This window comes from Felis catus, chromosome A3 (genome assembly GCF_018350175.1).
Source record: "Felis catus isolate Fca126 chromosome A3, F.catus_Fca126_mat1.0, whole genome shotgun sequence".
In the NCBI taxonomy this organism is placed as follows: Eukaryota; Metazoa; Chordata; class Mammalia; order Carnivora; family Felidae; genus Felis; species Felis catus.
Genome location: NC_058370.1, coordinates 11,129,060 through 11,152,147, shown reverse-complemented (window position 1 = coordinate 11,152,147; position 23,088 = coordinate 11,129,060). Strand labels below are relative to the sequence as shown.

The window sequence follows — 23,088 nt, the reverse complement described above, 5'->3', positions numbered from 1 at the left end:
CCAAAGCTGCTGACATTCAAGACGTGTTGTAAATCCCCACTCAATCACTTGAATATTTTAAAGCCGTATTGATGTATTTTATTTTGGAATAGCTTTAGATTTACAGGAAAAGTGAGAAGATAGTGTGGAGAGTGCCCACACGCCCCTCATCCAGTTTCTCCCCCCTGTGCTAACATCCCGCGTCAGCCACAGGACCTTTGTCAAAACTAAGAAACCCGGGGGCGACTGGGTGGCTCAGTCAGTTAGGCGTCCAGCTTTGGCTCAGGTCATGATCTCGTGGTTCCTGTGTTCAAGCCCCGCATCAGGCTCTCTGCTGTCAGCACAGAGGCCGCTTCAGATCCTCTGTCTCCCTCTGTGCCCCTCCCCCGCTGGTTCCCCCCCTCCCCACTCAAAAATACATAAACATTAACAAACCAAAAAACAAACAAAAAACCTAAGAAACCAACACGGGCGCATTGCTATTCACCACTCTCCATTGTTGATTTTGAGTTTGCCAGTTTCCCGTTAACGTCCAGGATGAACGCGATCCAGGATCACATGAGATCCCACATCGCGTTAAGTCGTCATGTCTGCTTAGTCTCCTCCTCTGTGGCAGTTTCGGTCTTTCCTTGCTTTTCACGACATTGGCAGTTTCGAGGAGCCCCAGTCAGGTACTCTGCAGAAGGTCCCTCCATTTGGGTTTGTCCGGTGTTTTTCTTATGGTGAGACGGGGGTTGTGGGTTTCTAGAGAGAATCCACACAGGTGAGGTGCCTTCTCATCACGTCGTGTCTGGGGCACGTGGCACCCACACACCCTCGCACCCACACGCCTAGCTGATGTCGCCATTTCTGCTTCCCCGTCGTTTGTGGTGTTCATCTTGTGCTTTGGGTTATAGTCCGATATCATATTACGTGTTTTGTTGTCCAGATTGTTCCAGATTTGACCATTCGTCTCTTTCAGGTTGGCTCCTGTGTTCCTTTGACATACCCCATCCTTTATCTTTTTTTTTTTTTTTTTAATGTTTCTTTTTGAGAGAGAGAGAGAGCAAGCGTGTGGTGGAGTGATAGAGAGAGAGGAGGACAGATGACCAGAAGCAGTCTCCTCGCTGACAGCACAGAGCCTGAGGCGGGGCTCGACCTCGTGAACCGTGAGATCATGACCTGAGCTGAAGTCGGCCGCTCAACCGACTGAGCCACCCAGGCGCCCCTGTCCTATATCTTCTTAAACACTCCCTTACAGGGGTGCCTGGCTGGCTTGGTCGGAGGAGCACCTAACTCATGATCTGGGGGTCGTGAGTTTGAGCCCCTCATGGGGCATAGAGATTACTTAATAAAAATAAGTTTAAATAAATAAATAAATAAATACTCCCTTACATTCTGGCACTAGAAGATTCTCCAGGCACTACGTTTTCCCTGCCCCAGCCCTAGAAACAGCCATTTCTCCTAGGAAAGTTGGAAATTAAGTCATATATTAAAAAACTTGGGGTACCTGGGTGGCTTAGTCGGTTAAGCACCTGGCTTCCGCTCAGGTCATGATCTTGAGGTTCGTGGGTTTGAGCCCCGCGTCGGGCTCTGTGCTGACAGCTCGGAGCCTGGAGCCTGCTTCGGGTTCTGTGTCTCCCTCTCTCTCTGCCCTTCCCCTGCTCACGCTCTTTCTCTCAAAAATAAACAAACATTAAAAAAACTTAAAAAACAAAAAACAGAACTCTGTGGGCCACATCCAGGCATAGCTGGTGTTGTTTCATCTCCAGAACCTTCTTTGAAGGGAAGAACCTGTGTGGTACCCATTTTATAGACAGGGAAACCGAGGCACAGGGAGGTCAGGGCAGAGACTGAGGCCACATGCCACCCTCTCGGGGCTGGTGTGTGCCCTCGTGGGGCCAGGGCATGTGGGGCAGGAGGACACCCAGGACAGTGGGCTTGGAGCCAGGCACCCAAGCAGCACGGCGGCAGCACTGTGACCAGAGGAGGAGAAGCAGGAGGGGACAGCTTGGTCTGGGACGTTCGGGGAACGGGGTAGCGTCTGAGACCTGGGGCAGGGAGGGTGGTGTCAGCCTGCAGGGCGGTGGGAGCGGGTTCCGGGAGGACCACAGGCCGGTCTCGTGTATTTGGGTAGAAAGGTGAACAGATGCGGTTTTCAGGTCATGTTTAACATGAAACTTTGTGCTGAGCTGTCTCCCTGCGTCAGTTGTCTGTTGCTGCTGAACCCGGGTCCCGAGACGTGGTGACGTGAAACGACGGCCTTCCCCACCTGGCAGCACCTGTGGGTCGGGAGTGTGTGCGGCCCCGCCAGGTGGCTCGGTGGCCCTTGCCGCACAGGCTGCCCACGGGGAGTCGGCTGGGGCCGCTCTCGTCTCGAGGTTCAGCCGGGGCAGGACCGCATCCGGCCCAGTCGGCGGGGGTGCGCCTCGGTTCCCCACTGGCGGGTGCCGGAGGCTGCCCTCCGTCCCCAGCCGCGAGGGCCTCTCTGTCGCCTCAGTTTACTGGTGGCTGAGAAGGCAGGTGAGGAAGGTGGGGGGGAGAGGGAGCGTGCATGAGCGAGCCAATGAGAGAGAGAGAGAGAGAGAAGAAACTGGAATGACAGTCCTCTGTGTGACCCTGTCCCCAGAGTGCCACCTCTCCTTTTGGCCGAGTCCCTTTCGTTAGAAGCGAATCACCAGGGCCAGTTCACGGTCCCGGGGGGTGGGGGTGGGGGGTCACGCAGCGGGTATGCAGGAGGCAGCGGTCACTGGGGACCGTGTCAGGAGCCGCCTGTACAAACCCTGCCAAACACCCTGTGGGACGGTCTGTCCTCACCGCCTGCCAAGGAAGCCGGAGCCATTGTCACTGCTTTGCCGTCCAGATAAGCAAAGGAGCGCTCAGAGAGGTGCAGTGACTCTCCCGAGGTCACACAGCTCAGACTCCAGCCTGAGTCCAGCCTCTAGGGTGCCCGCTGGTGTTCCCCGACTGCCCTACACTCCAGCTCCAGCCTGGCCTCGGAGCTTAGCTGAAGACGCAGATTCCCGGCTGACCCCAGGCAGACTAAACCAGACATGGAGGGGCCTGGGAATCAGCATCGGACAGGTTGCCGTGGGGGAACCCGATGCTCCCTGGAGTCTGAGAGCAGCTCCCGCATCGTAAGGACATGATAACACGGAGATGACGTGTCTCTCTCTCTCTCTCACACAGTGACGGGTTAGGCGTGGTCTTTGGCTCTTGAGGACAAAAACAGAGGCAGAGGTGTCCGATTTCAGGGATCACGGGAGAGGTGTGGCTTCATTAAAGGTCATAGCCACATTGGGAGCCCTTCCAGGCAGAAGAAATTGAAAATTAGGGGCGCCTGGGTGGCGCAGTCGGTTAAGCATCCGACTTCGGCCAGGTCACGATCTCGCGGTCTGTGAGTTCGAGCCCCGCCTCGGGCTCTGGGCTGATGGCTCGGAGCCTGGAGCCTGTTTCCGATTCTGTGTCTCCCTCTCTCTCTGCCCCTCCCCCGTTCATGCTCTGTCTCTCTCTGTCCCCCCCCCAAAAAAAAAACGTTGAAAAAAAAAAGAAAATTAAATGAGATGGTGTGCGGGAAATGCTTAGCGCGGTGTCTGCATGTGGGAAGCACTTTGATACTTGGGAGCTGTGGTTTTCATTCACGTTATTCATGAATGTTAATGATCATTAACTTGTTGGTATTATTAATTTCAGGGCAGTGAAAATGTGACTTACCCCGACTTGGGTTTGCAGAAGAGATTTTGGGTCTTTCCCTTTCCTCCAGTTGAGTGGTTTAGAAAACAGATCTTATTTTGGGACTGGTGTTGGCAGGTGTTCGTGGGGGAAACGGCAGTAAACGATACATGGGTCGGTCCGGGTCCCCACTCAGGACTCTGGGTTCTGGGCTGTCCCCGGGTCTGCCCCTGTGCAGGACGCCGCTCGACATCGTGGCCATCCGCGAGGTCCCTGCAGACCCTGGGCGACCCCAGAGGCAGGCCGGAGGCCGGGGTAACGGGGCAGAGGGCCTGACAAGCTGTTTTGTTTCTTGCAGATCAGGAGCGACACTTCACAGATCTTGGAGGAAAACATCCCACTCCTTAAGGCCAAAGTGACAGAAATGCGTGGCATCTATGCCAAAGTGGACCAGCTAGAGGTGTGTCTGAGATGATGAGCTTTCTGGTTCTTTCCTCCTCTCTCCCAAAATGCTGACTGGGCCTCCAGAGCGTCGGGCGTTAGACCCAGTACAGGGGGTTGGTGGCGAAAGAGGGCGTACTTACACGGTATTGTAAACGCTGTGACAAATATGAATTCATATGAAGTACCCCACGTAAAAGTCCAGGTATGGGGCCCCTGGGTGGCTCAGTTGGTTAAGTGTCCGACTTCAGCTCAGGTCATGATCTCACGGTTTGTGGGTTCAAGCCCTGCGTTGGGCTTTCACTGCCCCTCCCCCACTCATTCTCTCTCTCTCTCTCTCTCTCTCTCTCTCTCTCTCTCTCTCTCTCTCTCTCTTTCTCTCTCTCTCAATAAATGAATAAACATTAAAAAAATTTAAAAATCAGACTTTTTAAAAAAGGTTTTTTTATTTATTTTGAGAGAGAGAGTGGGGGGGAGGGGTAGAGAAAGAGGGAGAGAGAGAGGATCCCAAGCACTGTCAGCACAGAGCCCCATACAGGGCTCGAACATACGAACCGTGAGATCATGACCTGAGCCGCAGTTGGATGCTTAACGACAGAGCCACCCAGGCGCCCCTAAAAATCTGGCTTTTAAGCTGCTTTTGGAAATTCAAAAGCTTTGATAGCACTTAGCTCACATTTCTTTAAATACTTTAATCTCCAGGTTGTGTTTCTCAAGGTATAAATACATGAAGTACACACATCTTTTTTTTTTTATGTTTATTTTTGAGAGAGAGAGAAAAAGAGAGACAGAGTGCAAGTCGGGGATGGGCAGAGAGAGAGGGAGACACAGAATCGGAAGCAGGCTCCAGGCTCTGAGCCATCAGCCCAGAGCCCGACGTGGGGCTCGAACTCACCAGCTGTGAGATCATGACCTGAACCTAAGCCAGATGCTTAACAGACCGAGCCACCCAGGCGCCCCTGACGTACACGCATCTTCCGTGTATAGTTCAGTGAATTTTTACACACGTAAACTCCCATGTGAGGACGACCCGAATTGAGAAGGAGAACATTTCTAAGCCCCGGGCTGTAATTGTGTAGAGCCGGGTGGCAGCTGCCCCTCAGACAAGGCCGGTGTTCTCCAGCATACCGCAATCCCCACCACGCCCTACTGCCTCACTGCTGACTTCCCTCACCTGCCTTGTTCCGGTGTGAGCACCAGGCTAAGCGCGTGGTAGGTCATTTTTCTCCTTGCTGCACGGTACCCTCACTGTCCCATTTCCCAGAGGAACAGCATAAACTCCCAGAGGTAATCAGCATTCCCAGGGTCACACAGCTCATTCCTTGAAGCTGGGACCTCAGGCTGCGTCCCCTGGAGCCCAAACTCTTACCCGTACTGGGGCCCTCAGCTTGGGATCCTGGCTCCTTACACAGCGAAAGCCCGGGAGGCTTGAGGGAGCTTGCAGTTAAATAGCGGTCACCTGGACGGAGGGGACGTGAGCCGCTCCGAGCCACGGAGGAAGGGAGCACGGCAGTCACCACTGGAGCTGGCAGAGTTAACATTCTTGTCAGCAGAGAATGAGGCAGGAATATAATTAAAACTTTGCCCTTGGAATCGCTGATTCATTTGAATTTTATTCCACACGTTTGACCGAGGAAAGAAAGAAAATGTGAAGGTTTGGAGCCCTGGCCCGGCTCTCAAGCCCAGCACTTCCCTTAGCAGTCAGCCCACTGAGACTTACTGAGGGCCTACTGTGTGCGCTGCGGGACTCACGGGGAGAAAGGCAGGTGCAGCCCGCGGCCGTGTTCCAGCAGGAGGGGCCCGGCCGCAAAGCGCTCCCACAGTGGTTCCCGGTGGCCACCTTAACGCATGCCCACAAACTTAGGGGCGTCAAACGACATGGGTTTATATCTTACAGCTCCTGATGTTGCAAGTCCCAATGTGTCTTATAGGCTAAAAATTGAGGTGTTAGCGGGGCTGGTTCCTTCTGGAGGCTCTGGGGGGGCCTTTTCCACCTTCCAGAAGCTGCCCGCATTCCTTGGCTTGTGGCCTCTACCTCCACGTCCTCCCCCACCTGTAGTGCCTTCCAGTCTCTCTTATGCTCTGACCCTCCTGCTCCCCTCTGACAGGGACCCTGTAGTCCCCCGGGTCACCCAGCATCATCTCCCCGTCCTCAGTCCCATCTGCTGAGTCCTTCTTTCCCTATAATATCTCCGCAGGTTCTGGGAATGAGGATGTGCCCTCTCTGGGGGCCGTTTTCCTGCTGACCACAGTGGCCGAGGGAAGGAGGCAGGTGCTCTGGAGGAAGGTGCTGCCCGAGGAGTGGAAAGAGCCCCTGGAGGAAGAATGGAAGGGGTGATGTTAGGTGGAGGGGGGACGGGCAGGGGGGGACAGCTGGGGCAGAGGCTCAGAGGCAGGATGGAGTTGAGCTCGGGGGCAGGAGGGAGATGGGGACGCTGGAAGGATCCCGGGATGGCCTGATGATGGGAACGTGACTGGAGTGGGGCTGGAGAAATCGGGCAGCAGGAGCCCTGTTGTCAGGATTTTGGCCTCTTCATCCCAAGCGATGGGGAGCCACTGATGAGACAGGATAGGTCCACGGCAGGGTGTTGGTGCTGTTGACGCTTCAGGCCTGACATTCTCTGTTGTGGGGCATCCTGTGACGTAGCAGCGTCCGGGTCTCCACCCAGGAGATAGAGTTCCCTCTCACCCCTGGCTCTAGAGTCCTACTACCTGGGTTCGGATCCTGATGCTGTCTCTTTCCTCGTGTGACCCCCTGGCAAATTTCAAGTCTCTGCTCCCCTGTAAAATGGAGTGACAGTAGTGAGGTTCCTGAACCCAAATCTGTTTTTCTTTTCTTTTCTTTTCTTTTCTTTTCTTTTCTTTTCTTTTCTTTTCTTTTCTTTTCTTTTCTTTTCTTTTCTTTTCTTTTCTTTTCTTTCTTTCTTTCTTTCTTTAGCATTTTTAATTTATTTTTGGGAGGCAGAGAGACAGAGAGAGACAGAACATGAGCAGGACAGGAGCAGACAGAGAGGGAGACACAGAAGCCAAAGCAGGCTCCAAGCTCTGAGCTGTCAGTACAGAGCCCGACGTGGGGCTCAAACTCACAAGCAGTGAGATCATGACCTGAGCTGAAGTCTGCCGCTTAACCGACTGAGCCACCCAGCTGCCCCCTTGAACCCAAATCTTACCGGTATTTACTTGGCCAACATTACTTGAATGCTCGTTATGAGCTACCCTGGGATATGGGTATGAGCGTCCTGGTCCCCTGCTAGTGGCCTGTGGGGGTGCTGGGTGAGGACCTGGGCTGGATGAGATAGGTTGGCTGTGTCAACACCTGCAAAGCAGGGGCCTGGCCAGACCTGTAAGAGAGACCCGCTTCCTGGGGGTCTCTTCACACGAAGGACTGAGAAATGGAGGAGTAAGCCTGGGGGGGGCGGTGGACAGCTTGTGCAGATGTCCCAAGGCTGCAAAGACCAAGGCCTTTCAGGCAGTTGTGGGTGGTGTAGATAGAGCTCAAGGTTAGGGGTGGGCACGGACTGACCGTGTTGGGCCGAGTCGTGGAGTTTGCACCCCGTGGTGAGAACGACAGGACCCTTCAAAAGTGATTGCGAATACTATACTATTATTCCCTCCCCAACCCCGAGAAAATCCAAAAAGCCTTTTTTGAAGTGTTCCATTCACAGCCCATGGAACACCGAACACGTGCTAAGAACTGAGTGTATTTCCATGGTTGTGCAATCATCACCACTACCTGATTCCAGGAAGTTTTCATCGTCCCCCGAAGAAACTCTGTAAACCATCGGCAGCCACTCCCCAGCCCCAGCCCCTGGCGGCCACACATCCACTTTCTGGCTCTATGGATCTGCCTCTTCTGGATGTTTCATACTAACGGTATTATACAGCCTGTGGCTACAACGCCTGGCTTATTTCACTCAGGATGATGTTTCGGGGGTTCATCCAGGCCGTAATACGTGTCTGATCTTCATTCCTTTTTTTGGCTGAATAATATTCTAGTGCACGGATGGACACGCCACATTTCATCTATCCTTCATCGGTTGATGGGTACTTGGGTCATTTCCCCTTTTGGCTCTCATGAATAATGCTACTGTGAACACGCACGTCTGCGTTTTTGTGTGAATCTGTATTTTCATTCCTCTCGGGTGGAAACCTAGGAGTGGAAATGCTAGGTCATACCAGAACTCTTTTGGGGCACTGCCGGACGTGCTCCAAAGTGACGTGACTACGGCATTTTCCACTCGCACCAGTGATTACTACGAGTTTTAGATGGAAATGGCGCACTCAGATGCCGGCAGGATCCGGGGCTGTACTGAGTGACCAGGTGCTGCACGACCAACCCCAAGGCCCCCTCCCCCATTACTTCCAACAGCTGCAGCTGAGAAGCACCCGTCCCCTTCAGTGGGCTAGGATCACCAGGCTGCCACAATCCCCACTCTGCCCTAGAGTCTCCCCAGTGTTGAGGCTGAGTGGCATTTGCCTCGTATCAGCCTCCCCTGGGCTGTTGCTTTCCTTAGGGTAGAGGTATTTCTCTGTAACCGGGTCTCTGTTAAAAGGAGGAAACACTGAGCTAGTCCAGGGGGGTCTTGGACGAGAAGCCGGTGCGAAAATACATATTTCCCACTATGAAGTGTGTGCTTTAGGAGCTTATGAGAACCTGATGTGCATTGGACCGGGACAGGTAGATTCCAGAGCCGTGTGGCCCCGGCCCCAGAACTGCCCCTTGGGTAGCTCTGTCACCCTCCAGCATCTGCTTCTTCCTGGCAGTCGTCATGGGGCATTAGGCCAGCAGCTGGCACTAGGTCCCTGAGGTGCTCGGTGAAGCCCGTGTCTCCCTCCCTCTTTGCCCCTCCCCCACTCGTCCTCTGTCTCTCTCTCTCTCTCTCTCTCAAAAATAGATAGACCTAGGGGCGCCTGGGTGGCGCAGTCGGCTAAGCGTCCGACTTCGGCCAGGTCACGATCTCGCGGTCCGGGAGTTCGAGCCCCGCGTCGGGCTCTGGGCTGATGGCTCGGAGCCTGGAGCCTGTTTCCGATTCTGTGTCTCCCTCTCTCTCTGCCCCTCCCCCGTTCATGCTCTGTCTCTCTCTGTCCCAAAATAAATTTAAAAAAACGTTGAAAATTGGGGCGCCTGGGTGGCGCCGTCGGTTAAGCGTCCGACTTCAGCCAGGTCACGATCTCGCGGTCCGGGAGTTCGAGCCCCGCGTCGGGCTCTGGGCTGATGGCTCGGAGCCTGGAGCCTGTTTCCGATTCTGTGTCTCCCTCTCTCTCTGCCCCTCCCCCGTTCATGCTCTGTCTCTCTCTGTCCCAAAAATAAATAAACGTTGAAAAAAAAATTAAAAAAAAAAAATAAATAGACCTAAAACAATTTTTTTAATAAATAAAAAAAAAGACTATGTACGAGTCCCCCCTATTCCCGAGACGCAGCCACCAGAGTGGTCACCATCCTGTCCCCCAGCCCCATCTGCTCTGGTGGCTGCATCTCTCCTGGTCTCCCCGAACCAGGTCTCTCCCGGGCTGCCCTTGGCTGGCATTTCCGACCTGCGAGCGTGCATTCCTCAACTCCCCCCCAGACTGGCGGGAACAGGGGGTGCATACAGTTGGAATCGGCTGGCGGACGGGGACTGCGGGGCCGTCTTCCGTGTTTTACAAGTAGCTGTGTCGCCCAGGGAGGCCTCGGAGCCCAAGGGCCGCAGCCCTGGTCAGGGGAAGCTTCCTGGCCCCGTGGCCCCTTGTCTTCCATTCCTCCCCCCCCCCCCCCACATCTGATGTGGCTTATTCGGCCTTTCAGCTGCCAGGACCCTGGGGCCACAGTGGAGCAATGATGTGGTGTCTTTTTGCTACGGATGCGCCCATTCGTGCGTGGATTCTCAGGCACCCGCCGTCCAGGGGAACCCCGTGCAGCCCACCAGGTTCCGGTCTTGGCCTTGTGAACAACACTGACTCAGCACCTTTTCCTTCGGAACCTACGTTCTGGAGGCAGTGGACGAGAAGTTCGGAGGGCGAGGAGGGCTAAGGAGACAGGGAAAGCGGGAGTCTCCACAGTGATGGGGGCTGCGTTAGATTAGGCGGCCGGGGAAGGCCTCTCTCTGGAGGGGACTGTCAGTCCAGGCCCTGAAAGCTGGGCAACGTTCACCCCATCAAGAACAGAGAGCAGGGCCTGGCCTGGAGACAGCAGGTGGAAGGGTCCTGTGGTGAGTAGGGCCTGGCATTTCCAGGGAACCCGAAGGAGGGGAGGCGGTGTGAGGAGGAGAGGGCAGGGCCGGATGGTGGGCACCCTGTAGGCAGTGGGGGGCCATGAACTTCATTCCAGTGAAGGGAGGCTCCCTCCTAGCCTCCTTCCTCTTCCTGGCGAGAGAAGATCTCTGCTAGCCTACTGCGGGAGCGAGGGAGGCCCACAGAGGTGTGGCTCATCTGACGTGGCTCTGGAATCGCTTCCTTGGGTGGCCTTCGCCTTCTGTGCTCGCGACACGCGAACATGCCCGTGCACTCGAACACACGTGCGTATAAACACACAAGCTCACATGAGCACAGGCACACGAACACGCGTAAATACACGCACGCGTGAACATGCACACACGTGAGTGCGGGAACACCCGTGTGCTGGGTGAAGGGGAAGGTGAAGATACACCACAGGCTGCAGATGAGCCGGTTCGTCGTGTCTGCGCCTGCACGGATTTTTTTTTTTTTTTTTAATTGGGAATTATTGCTAACATGGGTAAAAACTCAAGGCTTTTCATAAAATCTGCGGTTTTTTTTTTTCTTTTCAAAATGATACCTGACGTTTATTGAGCTCAGTATGTGCTAAGTAAGCACTCACCTGCTTAGCAAGGTTGGTATTATTCGTATTCCATATAGTAATATCATCATTATTATCATTTACTAGATAAGGAAATGGAGGCTTGTAGAAAGTTGCATACAGCTTGTGAGGGGCAGAAATGGATTCTAATCCAGAGAGTCTGACCCAGGTTCTCTCTCTCTCTCTCTCTCTTTTTTTCCTTTCTTTCTTTCTTTTTTTTTTTTTTTTTTTTTTTTTTTTTTTTTTGAAACTGGGTATTTTGCGTCAAAGGCCTGGAGCAGAGGAGCCTCTGTGGGCCTGGACCCTGCATTCCGGGTCACCCCAGTCTCCACGCAGCCCTCTTTACCTGCTTGTCACCTGTCTGCCCCTTAGCAAGCAGCCTCTGAGTTTGAGACTCTCTGATGTTCATTAACTATTAAAGTGAGCGTTTTGGCAATTTTTTTTTTAATGTTTATTTATTTTTGAGAGAGAGAGCACAAGCTGGAGAGGGACAGAGAGAGAGAGAGAGACACAGAATCCCAAGCAGGCTCCAGGCTCTGAGCTGTCAGCACAGAACCCGACGTGGGGCTCAAACTCACAAGCTGTGAGATCATGACGTGAGCTGAAGTCGGACGCTTAACCGACTGAGCCACTCGGGTGCCCCCATTTTGGCAATTTCTAAAAAAACCTGTTTTTAGGGGCACCTGGGCGGTTCCAGTCAGTTAAGTGTCCAACTTTGGCTCAGGTTATGATCTCACAGCTCGTGAGTTCCAGCCCCACATCGGGCTCTGTGCTGACAGCTCGGAGCCTGGAGCCTACTTGGGATTCTGTGCCCCCCTCTCTCTCTGCCCCTCCCGCCCTATGCTGTGTCTCTCTGTCTCTCTCTCTCTCTCAAAAATAAACATTAAAAAACATTTTTTTTAGGGGTGCCTGGGTGGCTCAGTCAGTTGGGCGTCCGACTTTGGCTCAGGTCATGATCTCACGGTTCGTGGGTTCGAGCCCTGCGTTGGGCTCTGTGCTGACAGCTCGGGGCCTGGAGCCTGCTTCGGATTCTGTGTCTCTCTCTCTCTCTCTCTCTGCCCCTCCCCCGCTCAAGCTCTGTCTCTCTCAAAAATAAATAAACATTAAAAATATCTTTAATAAAAGTTTTTTAAGGAGCAGAAGTGGATTCTAATCTAAACCCTGTTTTTAATTAAGAAGGCTTTGCAGTCTGACGGACGTGCACCCGAGTCCCTTCTCCTCCACCCACTGGCTGTGTGACTTTGGTTAGGTGACCTAACCTCTCTGAACCTTGGTTTCCCTCCTCTGCAAAATAGAGGCTAAAACCAGGGTCCCTATGGGGAGAAGGTGAGAGGTCACAAGTAGAGGCCCCTCGAGGCCCCCCGTGGGGCCGTTACTGTTATCGTCAGGGTGTCTGAAGGTGGCCCCGCTGAGCAGGCCCTGCCTGGCCTCCTCAGGAGCCCACAGGGCAGCGGTGATGGAGGGCCGGGTGTCTACGCAAACCGTGCTCCAGTCCGTGGCCAGTGTGGCAGCCCCGTCCGTCTCTTCTCTCCACTAGGCCTTCGTCAAGATGGTTGGGCACCACGTCTCCTTCCTGGAGGCCCACGTGCTTCAGGCCGAGCGGGACCACGGGGCCTTCTCGCAGGCTCTGCGGAGGTGGCTGGGCTCCTCGGGGCTGCCCTCCTTCAGGAATGTGAGTATCTCCCCGCCTCCCGCCTCCTCCCAGACCCCAGAGAGGGGAGAGGGGCTCAGGAAGTGGGAGTTCAAAGGGCATGTCTCACTTCCACAGACAGGAAACCGCGGCTGGCTGGCAGGCCCAGGTGGCTGCAGTGTCTCCGTCCCTCCCTGGGGCGCCTCTTCTCGCCCCGAGCTTGGAGCTTCAGTGCTGTGGCTGCTTGCTTATTCACCCACCATTTATTTATTGAGCGCCTGCTGTTTGCTGAGCACTGTGGTCCATCTGGGGTTACCGTAGTGAGCAGGGACAGCCCCTTCCCTCCTGTCCTGGCCTTGCACACATAAGGACGTGCTCAGGGTGACATTCAGATTTCAGGGTGGATCCTTCTGGAGGCACGAGTTGGCCTCAAGTCGACCAGAGGGGCCGGGGACGGTGGAGGTCTGGGGACGGAGGGCCAGCCTGCATGTGGCCCTTTGTGACTTACAGAGGCCTCTCCTCTCCACATCTCTGCACTCCCGGAATCCTCCCTACGACCCCAAAGGAGGGATCATTGTATCCCTTTTGCTGATGGAAAAACTGAGGCCAGACTGATCCTGCAGTGGAGACCTTCAATGTTTAAAACACAGCCGTCTTCTCAACTTATCTGCTGGTCACCCGGTCCAGGGATCGCTGGACAATGTCCGGAGACATTTTGGTTGTGACTAGATGTGAAGGGTGCTGTTGGCATCTGGTGATTAGGCACCAGGGATGCCGCTGAATGCCCTACAGTGTGCAGGACAGCCCCGCTCCCCCCCCCCCCCCCCACCACGGCAGGAGAGTCTCTAGTTTGAGAAACCCCGCCCTAAGCTGTGTTCGATAATTGCAGCGACGGTTTCTGCCAGGTCTGTTCGAAGTGCTTTGTGTGCTGGGTTATGTGGCATCTCATTCCCATGCCAGGCTTTGGAGGAGGGACCTTTATACCACCCCCATTCTACAGATGGGAAGGATGAGGCTCAGTGGGGGTGAAGGGACTCGCCCAAGGCCACACGACCTCGTGTGACGAGGCTGGGGTGGACCCTGGTTGGCCCCTCTCTGAGGCCTCGCCCTTCCCAGCTCAGCCAGCCACCCTGTCCTGCCCCCCCCCCAGGGGTTTCTCACTGTTCCTTGGGTCTGCCCGGGAAGCCCCCCTCCCTCCCACGCCTCTGTCTGCTGCCTGCCTGCGTATTTCCACTGTGTTTACTGCGTACCAGGCGCTGCACTGGGCATTTCGTACACGTTGATTCATTTACCTTTCCCAAACGTCGTGTGCCCTGGGCATCAGCGTTATTCCGATGTGATAGGAAGGGGAATGGAGACTTGGTAGATTTCAGGGGTTGCGGTCTTATCGCCACGGACAGAATGGAACAGGTGAACTCGTTCTATTTGGCCAGGCAGTGTTATTTGAACAGTGTGCCTTGGGATGCCTGGCTGGGCTTCGCTGTCTAGTCCCTGCCAGGACCCCACTGCTCCGTCTTCTTTTACACCTGCCCGAGGCATGTGCTTCCACGTGAGTGACTTACCCAGGGCCAGTAACAGCTAGACAATGGCCTCACCTGTCTCATGGTCTAGAAACTTCTGTTGATCCTTCAGAGGCTAAGTTAATGCCACCTCTTCTCAGAAGCCCTTCAGGATTGCCCCATCTCCAGAGAAATGCTATCTTTCTGCTTTCCAACAATGATGAAGTCAGCAGCTGTTTTTTTTTTGTTTTTTGTTTTTTTTTTTTTTTTGGTCCTCTCCCTTGAGATATGATGACCGTTCCTGGGTAAACAGGAACCCCAGTCGCCCCCAGGAACCTCCAGAGCACCCAGTGCTCTGCCCACTGAGGGCTTAGAAGCACATCGGGGGAGGAGGATCAGAGGACCGTGGCTGCCCCTGGCCCCCAGCAAGTATCCTAACAGTGGGACCTGTCGGACCCTTGGTCTTTGAACTTTCCAGTCTTCTGTGCTCTGCAGTTGTCCCCGTGTGTCGGCACTAGTGTCCCCATTTAGAGGCAGAGACCAGGTCTCAGAGATGGTGAGTCATGCGTCTGAGTTCAGTGCCGGGGTTGGAGCTCAGGCCTGCAGGCCTCTGAAACTGGGGTTCCCCTGCCCACTCCCGCAGCAGGATCCCACCTGGGTGTGGCTGGGCATGCCGGAACCTGCACCCCCTCATCTCTACCAGACTCGGGGGGGCCCCAGGCCTGCCTGTGGTGACCTGTTCCAGGAAGTGCATCCCAGCCAGCCGTGGTGAGTCATTCAGCAACCCAGCATATCAATCTTGGCCCCAGGAGGGCTCTGTCTGGGGCAGGTGGTGCAGGCGAGGGTGTGCACGCGTGTGTGTATGTGCACCTGCACCCAGGGTGTGAGCTGGAGGAGTCCTTCTAGAATAATGGGCGTTGCAACTCGGGCTGGAGCCCTGACTCGGCGGGCACCAGACATCCCGCCCTGTGAGGTGGTCGGGTCATTGTCCCTATTTTACAGATGAGGAAACTGAGGCACCAAAGAGTCGAATTGCTTGTTCACCCGGAAGGTGGTGAAGCTGGGATTCAGATCTGTGAGGCCTGGGCCCAGGGCCGCTACGCTGCACCTCTTGGGTCACCACTTGGCCCCGCGCCCTTTCTGTGCCCCGCTCTGCCGCTGTAACCTCCATCTGGGGGGTGGGGGTTCTCCTAGAGCGTCAGGATGGATTCCCCCAAAGCCAGTCAGCTGGGCTTAAGCCCGTTCCCCTCAGTGTCTGTCTCAGGTGCACACTTCCCTCAGTGAGTCTACAAGAGGCCTCCCTCCTCCCCAGTGTGAGGCCGCCCCCGCCAGCCCCAAATTCCATCTCCCGCCCTCACCCGCCCTCCTCATGACTCTGAGGGCCCCCGAGGGTCCCCGAGGGCCCCGTGGAGTGAAGAGTGGGGCAGAGGTATTTGGGTCTCACTTGGCCCCGTGGAAATGCTGACATGGGGTCCTTTCCCTGTGGGGTGAGCCTCCTACCCCCCCTGAAAGCCCAGCACCCATCACTGCCCCCCATGACCCTTCCGGAGTCAAGGAGGGATGGCGACCGCCCCCCATGGGGCCCAGGAGGGAGGGCCCTCTGCTTTCAGCCTGGAGCTGGGCAGGGGCCTTTGGGGGTGTGTTTCCCACCCTTCCTGCCATTCCATTAGCTAGAGCAGGATTCCTGGGGAGGGCAGGGGGGCACGGAGAGAAAACCGGTCTTTGTTTTTATTAACTTGGCCAGCCCCACCTGCCCTCCGTCCTGCCCTCCTCCCACTCTCTCCTTCCTCGGTTTGCGTGTGTGGGGGGAGGCCCGACGAGGGTGCAGGGCAGCCGGGCTGGGGTCTCCCAGCGCGTCGGGAGCAGGGCCAGGAAACAGTCCCCCCACCCCTGTGCCCAGCACCAGGGGCCTAGACCTGCCCCCTGCCCGTGTGACTTGTTGCTGGCTCTGCCGGGGCTGGCCGAGGGCGCCCGGGTGTGCCAGCCTGCGGGTACCACCTCCATCACGAGCCCCTGAACCCCAGGCCTTTTACCTCTGACCCAAGCTGCCCGGGGGGTGGTGCAGGCAGTCCGTCCACAGACTGAGGGGAGGGCTGACTGGTGCCCCGGGCCTTCCGTGCCCAGGTACAAAAACGTACACGGTCCGTGCTCCGATTTTAATGCTAATGCACGTGTTTCTGTGGTCCACGGTCCTTCTCTTCATCCTGCGCTACGTGAACGTTTTCCATTAGACCTTTGCGTGGATTCTTACAGCGTTCCGAGATTCTGACTTGTGGATTTGAAGTGAGCATCGTGCCTCTCTTCCCCTGTAGCTAAGCCCCATCTCTGGCATCTTTTGGCTGCGTGTCCGTGAGCGAGTCGCTGTAAGCCCCGGGCCGCTCAGCTGCTGGTTCGCGGACTCCGGCGTGACCACAAAAGCTCTGCTCGCTGGGAAACTGGTTTGGGTTTGATGTGAAGTGACGAGGGCCTCCACCAAAGCAGTGAGAATGGAAAGGACGAGGAAGACTGTCCGAAGGAGGGTTCTGTGGGCATTGGCGGATCTGCAAAGCCAGCGCTGCCTATAAATAATGGAGCGATTCGGGACAGACCGCCTCCTCATCCAGGGGGGCGCAGGTATCGTGGGGATGGTGACACAGAGCCGGCCCTGCAGCGGCGTGCACCATTCTCCACCTGCCCGCGCCCCGCAAGGCCGGAGTGCTGCTCTTAGCCCCATTGTACCGGTGAGCAAACTAAGGCACAGAGAGGGTAAGTAACTTACCCAAGCTTACACAGCTGGGCATCAGGATACGAGCCCACTTTCTTAACTCTGTCCCCTCTTGCCTTCAGAGAACACTGTGATCTCTTCCCCCAGCATGCTTGTGTCTAGGGGGAAGAGATCACAGTGACCAAATCCTAAGAAAATGTGGTATATAGTTGCCTCGAAAGGGGACCCCGGCTTGCTCTGAGGGAGTCAAGGATGGCCTCTGAGGAAGGGCCATGTAGGCTGGGGCCTGGATGGGGAGTAAGTCAGTCTGAAGACAGGAGAAAGGGTGCTCCTGGCAGAAGGCACTGTGGGCCCAAAGGCCTCAGAAGGGGCCACACGCAGTGCTGAGCCGCGGTCAGAAGTGCGGTGTGGGTCGGCTGAATGGACAAAGCGGGGAGTTGGGGGACGTGAGGTTAGGGCCAGATTAGACAGGGTCTCAGGCCACAGAGAGGAGTTTAACATTATTCTGAGGGCAATGGGGAGCCATGGAAGGCTTCACAGCAGGGGAGTGGCATGGTAAGCCTGCGTCACTTGGAGAACTGCCAGGGCTCCTCCTCTGCCCTGAGCGAGGGCTGGCATCCAGGGTCAGCACTGCCTTGTTGAGACCTGGATGTGAGAATTGAGTGGGGCGAAGGGTGCCCTCCAAGCTCTCGGCTTCAGTTGGTAGGGGGGAGCGTCCTCAGCCTAGAAACGTCACATGTGGTGCCCTGAGCACCCCGATCTTCGCCTCCCCCGCAATCAGAAGAGAGAACGGAGGCTCCAGGTGGGGGGCCCAGGTCTCCTGGATGAGTGTCTGGGTTCCAGAGACCCCGCCCGAGGACGTGGCTGTCAGCCCAGGTCAGCACACAGGGCCCTTCACATCCGGAGATCTTTCTCGGCGTGTGTGGAAATGGAAGCGTGAGGTGGAACTGGAGCCAGGGGGGGCTGGGGCCTCCGAAGGGCAAGGGAGACCATGTCGGGTGTCGCTGTTGTCCCCTTGGCCCAGGCCCGGTCGCACGGGGCCCGGTGGCCACCCCTGATGTTCTGGTGACCGCACCGGGCCTCGTTCTTCTGCGCCTGTGCCCGGAGGCACAGAACCGCCTCGCTCGTTTGTTTGTTTGGTTTTCTGCCGAGGCGAAACATCTTGCTCGCGAGGTGTCGTTCTGATTAAGTTTCCGATGGATAAGAGTGCGACGCTTTCCAAGGAAATCTCTTGGGCTAATGGCAGAACCGCTTGGGGCCTGACGCCCACACAGAGCCGGGCTGCCCGGTTAGATTGCGGCCTGGCCCGGCCTAGCCTGCCCGGCCCACCTCTTCACCCGACAGATGCCCGCCGGGCAAGCCAGTAGTGTAAAGGAGCGTGTCCGCCGGGTGTGGGCCAGTAAGGAAGGGTGGGAAGGGAGGCACATGGCAGAGCCCGGGCCTCCTCTAAAGCAGGAGAGAGCGTCCGCAGTTCCCTGCACGGGAACGAAGGGGTGGCCGACCGTGGCCAGATGTTCCTATTTCAGACAAAGGTGGCCGTCGAGAGTCTTACATGAACCTTCTGACGTCAAAAAGTCAGTAGGTCACTCTTGTAAGTGTCGAGCCCTGGGGGGAAACGTGCTGCAGCTGTGAGTTGTGCCCTGCATGCTCCCAGCTCTGGGTTTTAGGCTGATGGCCTGTACCCCACAGACGTCACCTCTCCAGGGGCTCCTGGCAGCAGGGAAGAGCGAGGAGGCATCCTCTTTGCCTCTTTGCGCCAGCCCTGCAGGGACCCTTCAGCCTTTTCGTAGTGGCGTGTCCGCTCTCGCTCCAACGATCACGGTTCTGTTGAGCACGTATATGAAGGGCTTTCTGTGCCTTGTCGCGGCCTCCCCATAACAAGCCTGGAGGTGGCTGTTGTTATTCCGGTTCGTGGGGAAGGGACCGGAGGTTCAGAGGGGTCTATTTACTTGCCCAGGGTCACGGAGCCTAAGTGGTAAAGCAAGGATCTAATCCAGCTTTGACCTTGTTCAGCGCGTCTCTCCCCTTGCTCCGTGCTCCTGCTAAGGGCTCAGACCTCAGCCTCAATGTCATGGTTGCACACTGAAGGTCCTTAGGTCAAATGTGCCCTACCCACGTAGGGTCTTCGCCCCACTTGGGGTGTGCGTGTCTGTGTGCGTGTGTATTCAGCTGGAATTAGTTGCCAGCCTTTTTATTTTTTTAAGTGTATTTATTTATTTTTTTGAGAGCGATAGAGAGCGAGTGGGGGAGGTACAGAGGGGGACACAGAGGGAGACAGAATCTGAAGCAGGATCCGCACTGGCAGCACGGAGCCTGGCGTAGGGCTCGAACTCATGAACCTCGAAATCGTGACCTGAGCTGAAACCAAGAGTCAGACGCTTAACCGACGGAGCCCCCCAGGCGCCCTGCGGTTGCCAGCATTTAAAAAACTAATTTCACATAAGAACCTGTACTTTTTTTCTCAAGAAAGCAGAGGTCTGGGCTCCTGGGAAGCAAGCGTTCCTGCCACGCCACCATCGGCCGGAGTCGCCCACACTCAGCACCTGCCTCTGGGCGTTTGGTCTTCCCACCCAGGTGGAGCACATAGTAGGTGTTCAGTAAATATGAGTCAGTGGGTGCTCGTAAGGCTTCCGTGGCCCCTGACGGCCTCCCCAGATTTCTCTGGAGGCCGTCTCCAGGCAGTGGAGAGCCCGGGGAAGAGTGTCCTGGCCTGCCCCTCTCCCCTGCAGCTCCCCTGCAGCTTGGGGCCGCCTCTGGGACTTTCAAGAAGGCAATGGAGATTGTGGGCGGAGCAGCCCTGCCCAGGCTGGCCTGTAGGAGTCAGCAGTGCCAGGCTCGGTGTCTCCTCCCCTCCCTGCTCACCCTATGCACCACCCCCCAGCTCCCTCCCCACCCAGGCCTGTAGAGGGAGGGAGGCTCTGCCTGGCTGGGGCACCTCCCCCTCCCTCTGCCCAATCCCCCTGGAGGGGTGACTCCCGGAAGGAGGCAAGGCTTGGCTGGGGCTTTATCTGGCGGTGGAGGCCGAGCCAGGCACCAACACAAAGGAGGCAGAGGAGATTCCAAGGCTCCTTCTCCGGGGCCCTGGACTGGCCTCTTCTCCTTCTGCCCTTCATCCCTTTCGGTAGAAACGCAACATGAGCAGTTGGCAAATATTAACGCAACAGCGGAGGGCTGAGTGGCGCTTGGTCCCCAGCCCCCCTACTCACCCCCCCTCCCCACCACACCAAACTGGCCCTCAGTGAGTTACACACTCACACGGTCATGGCTTTGTTTGACTCCAGATATTTGGTGGCCTGTGTGCTGGGGAGGGACAGAGGGCTCTGAGCAGGCTGGTTTGCAAACCAGTTTTTTGTTGTTGTTGTTGTTGTTGTTTTTAAGCATTGCATTCTTGTTGAGATTTTGAAGTTGACCAAGAAAGTTCCTTTCAACAAGAAGGGGCTTCTGTTTCGGGGGGACTGTTTGCTGAAGCCTATGTGGGAGCATTCCAACTTCTCCGTGGTCGGTGGGACACAGTCCCCCCTCCCCAGCAACACAGCCACCAACTTTGACATCCACTCCCCGCATCCCTGTGACCGCAGCGTCCCCATCGGCTGGTGGATGCTGTGCCCTTTGCATATGCTGGTCCCCTGCCTAGAATACCCTTCCTGTACCCTGCCTGATAATGTTTATTCATTGCTCAAGGCCATGTTGAATGTTACCCCCTCTGGGAAGCTGCCTGAATGCCCCCAGGCAACGTTCCTCTGAACTTCCATTGTCTGTTCTCCTGTTGGCATAGCACCTTGGGGTGCTGTGTTTTTACGTGTTGTTTCCCCGAGACTGAGAGTTTCTCTTCCCCAAGACTGAGAGTTTCTCGGGGCTGGGGACTGTCTTATCTTTGACTTAGTAGCAGCCTGGCCCTCTGGGCTCTTCATTGGACCAGCAAAAGCTAGCACTTTACCTGCCCTGGCTGGGCTCACCTGTTGCATACGTACTGTTACCATTTCCCCTTGACAGATGAGGAAACTGAGGCTTAAGAAAGCTGGAACGTCTCGAGTTAGCCAGGGGTTGGTTCATTTGAATTCGACCCCATGTTCTTCGTGCTCCAAGGGTCAAAGTCCAAACACTGGAATCAGGTCGCCCCAAGTGAGGCCCTGGGGCCGGGCAGAGACGGCCAACTGAAGAGACAGGCGCCCTCAACTCCAGCCAGGAACAAAGGCTCAGAGTGGCCTGACCTTGGTCTTTTTTCAAAAAGAGAGGTTGGGAGTAAAGACTTTTATGTGAAATCAATTGATTTTGGAAACAAATCTGAGACTCCAAAGAAATCTCGGGGGACCTATTGGCCCACAGGCCTCCACAAGCCTGGCCAGGGGTGGGGTCCGAGCCTGTTTACTGAAGGAGGCGGACTGTCTCCCTCCAGGTAACCCTTCATAGATTCTGCCTTCCCAGTTCCCATCCCCCCCACCCCCCCAGAGTGTAGACCAAACTCCCGTGGTTCTTGGAGGGGGTAGTTGAGAGCATGGGTTCAGATCAGGGTTTCACAACCTTAGCACTACTGACACGTGGGGCCAGATCGTTCTTTGCAGCCGGACGGTCCTGTGCATCATACGATGGTCTCTGGTCCCTGGTCTCTGCCCATCAGATGCCTCCAGTCAAGACCATCATTAAAGTCCAAAAATTGCAAAAGTCCCTGGATGGAAAATTGCCCTGGGTTAGGAACCACTGGCCCAGATGAACGACCGTCCTCAGAACCGATGATCGTGTGTGGGACACATCATTGCCTTTGCCTTTGCGTGTCTCCTATAAATACGGACGATTCCCAAACGTTTAAAAACACATGAAAGCATGGGTTCTAGAGCCCAAGAGCCCCGGGTTTGTGCCTTGATGGAGTTGCTTACTAGCCCCGTGGCCTTGGAACAGGGTCTCAACTTTCCCGTCTGTGAAATGGAGTAGCGGTGCTCGAACCCCGTGGAATCAGCGTGCGGGATTCCCTCTGCCCTTGGCAAACTTGTGTCAGGCACCGGCTGTGACGTGAGCACTGACTTCTATCACTGGAGGAGGAGCCGGGTTTCCTGAAGACTTTCTGCACGGTGGGACCCGTGCTGGGTGCCCTGGACTGAACTCAGTACTCATTTCCCCAGTTCCTGCTTGCCGTGGGCAGGCGGGCTGCCATCACTGGCCCGTGTTAGAGAAGGGCCGCTGGGGCAGGGAGAGGTGAGGTCGCTTGCCCGCGATCAGGGAAGAGAGCAGCTCGGGTGGCCGCAGCTGTCTGGAGCGCGTTCGGGGCGGCCTGCTGCCCCCGGAGATCGGGATTCGTGTGCGGCACTCAGCAGCTGCTCTGAGCGTGGGCCGTGGGGATCCGTTTTGTAGAAACTTCCCTTGGAGCGGCCGAGGGTTCCGCCCGCACCCCCACGAGCTTGTGCGGAGCCGCTGCCCGTCCCGCCAGTGGGAGTTGAATGGGGCAGCTCGCTCTGCCCCAGAGCCACTGTCCCGCCTGGGCCAGCCTCCCCCTGCTCACGCCAGGACCACCCCCGGCCTGGCCGAGGTGGCGGCTCGGAGCAGGACTCCTGGGCACAGGTCTTGCCCGAGGACATGTCCCAGGTGAGGCTGGGCCATCGGGGGACACAGGCACCGGGGGCATCTGGGGTCCCCCCTCTGAGTCCCCACCCCTTTCAACACACTGGGGGCCATACTGGCTGCCACGTGGAGATGTCAGCCCATCAGGCTCTGTGTCCGTCTGGACCCCCCTCTCCGAATTGTTCATCTGCTTGCCTCTCTCCATGCGTCTCTGTGCCTCTGTCTCCTGCGTCTCTCCTTGGCTCGCACACAAGGCGCAACGCCTCTTCCCCCACCCAGGGGTCTCACCAGGACCCCACCCTCCTCAGATGGAGGGAGGTGCGGAGCGGAGGGACCACGAGGTCTGAATCTGCTTCTGCGTCCGCTGGCTGGGCTGCACCGCGGACGTCCCCTGCCGTCCTTGGGGACATAGGCGCACCCAGGGGGAGTCCTGCAGTGGCGCGTGGTGCGGGGGAGCCGTCGGTAATAACAGCTGTGAACTGAGCCCCACAGTCTCCCCAGAAAGTAGTGCTCCCAGGCAGGTGCTCTTAGCAGGTGGATCTGAGGAGGGCTGCGTGCCTCCGGCTCCGGCACGTGACCGGAAAGGAAAGAGAGGTCAGGGGAGTGGCGTGGCCGTGGGCGAGGCCCGGCTGGCAGAGGGCGGGCGGGTTCTGAGGGACGTGACGAGTGCAGGGCAGCCCTTCGTTAGCACAGGCACCTGTGTGACGCCTGCAGCCGGGGTTGGGGCTTCTGGAGGAAGCGTGACCCCTTTGATGCCTAAGGAGCCCGGGAGGCTCTTGAACTTGGCTCTGTTCACGGTCCGCTTTCTTTGCGGGAAAATAAAGCACGTCCCGTTAAG

At 56.4% G+C, this 23,088-nt stretch overlaps 1 protein-coding gene across 6 annotated transcripts in view; it reads left to right on the top strand.

Moving 5' to 3' along the window:
- Positions 1–23,088, top strand: part of BCAS4 (breast carcinoma amplified sequence 4) — a 61,152-nt gene that overhangs the window by 21,623 nt on the left and 16,441 nt on the right. For 2 of the 6 annotated variants that reach the window (XM_023251107.2, XM_045053496.1), the window contains exons 3-4: positions 3,989–4,090; positions 12,402–12,536. In XM_023251107.2, coding sequence (XP_023106875.1) covers positions 3,989–4,090; positions 12,402–12,536 — 237 coding nt within the window. Of the gene's footprint in view, positions 1–3,988; positions 4,091–12,401; positions 12,537–13,004; positions 13,312–14,636; positions 14,762–14,995; positions 16,257–23,088 lie in introns of those variants that run through there. The other 4 variants (XM_045053494.1, XM_045053492.1, XM_023251108.2 and 1 more) reach the window with 4 other exon arrangements.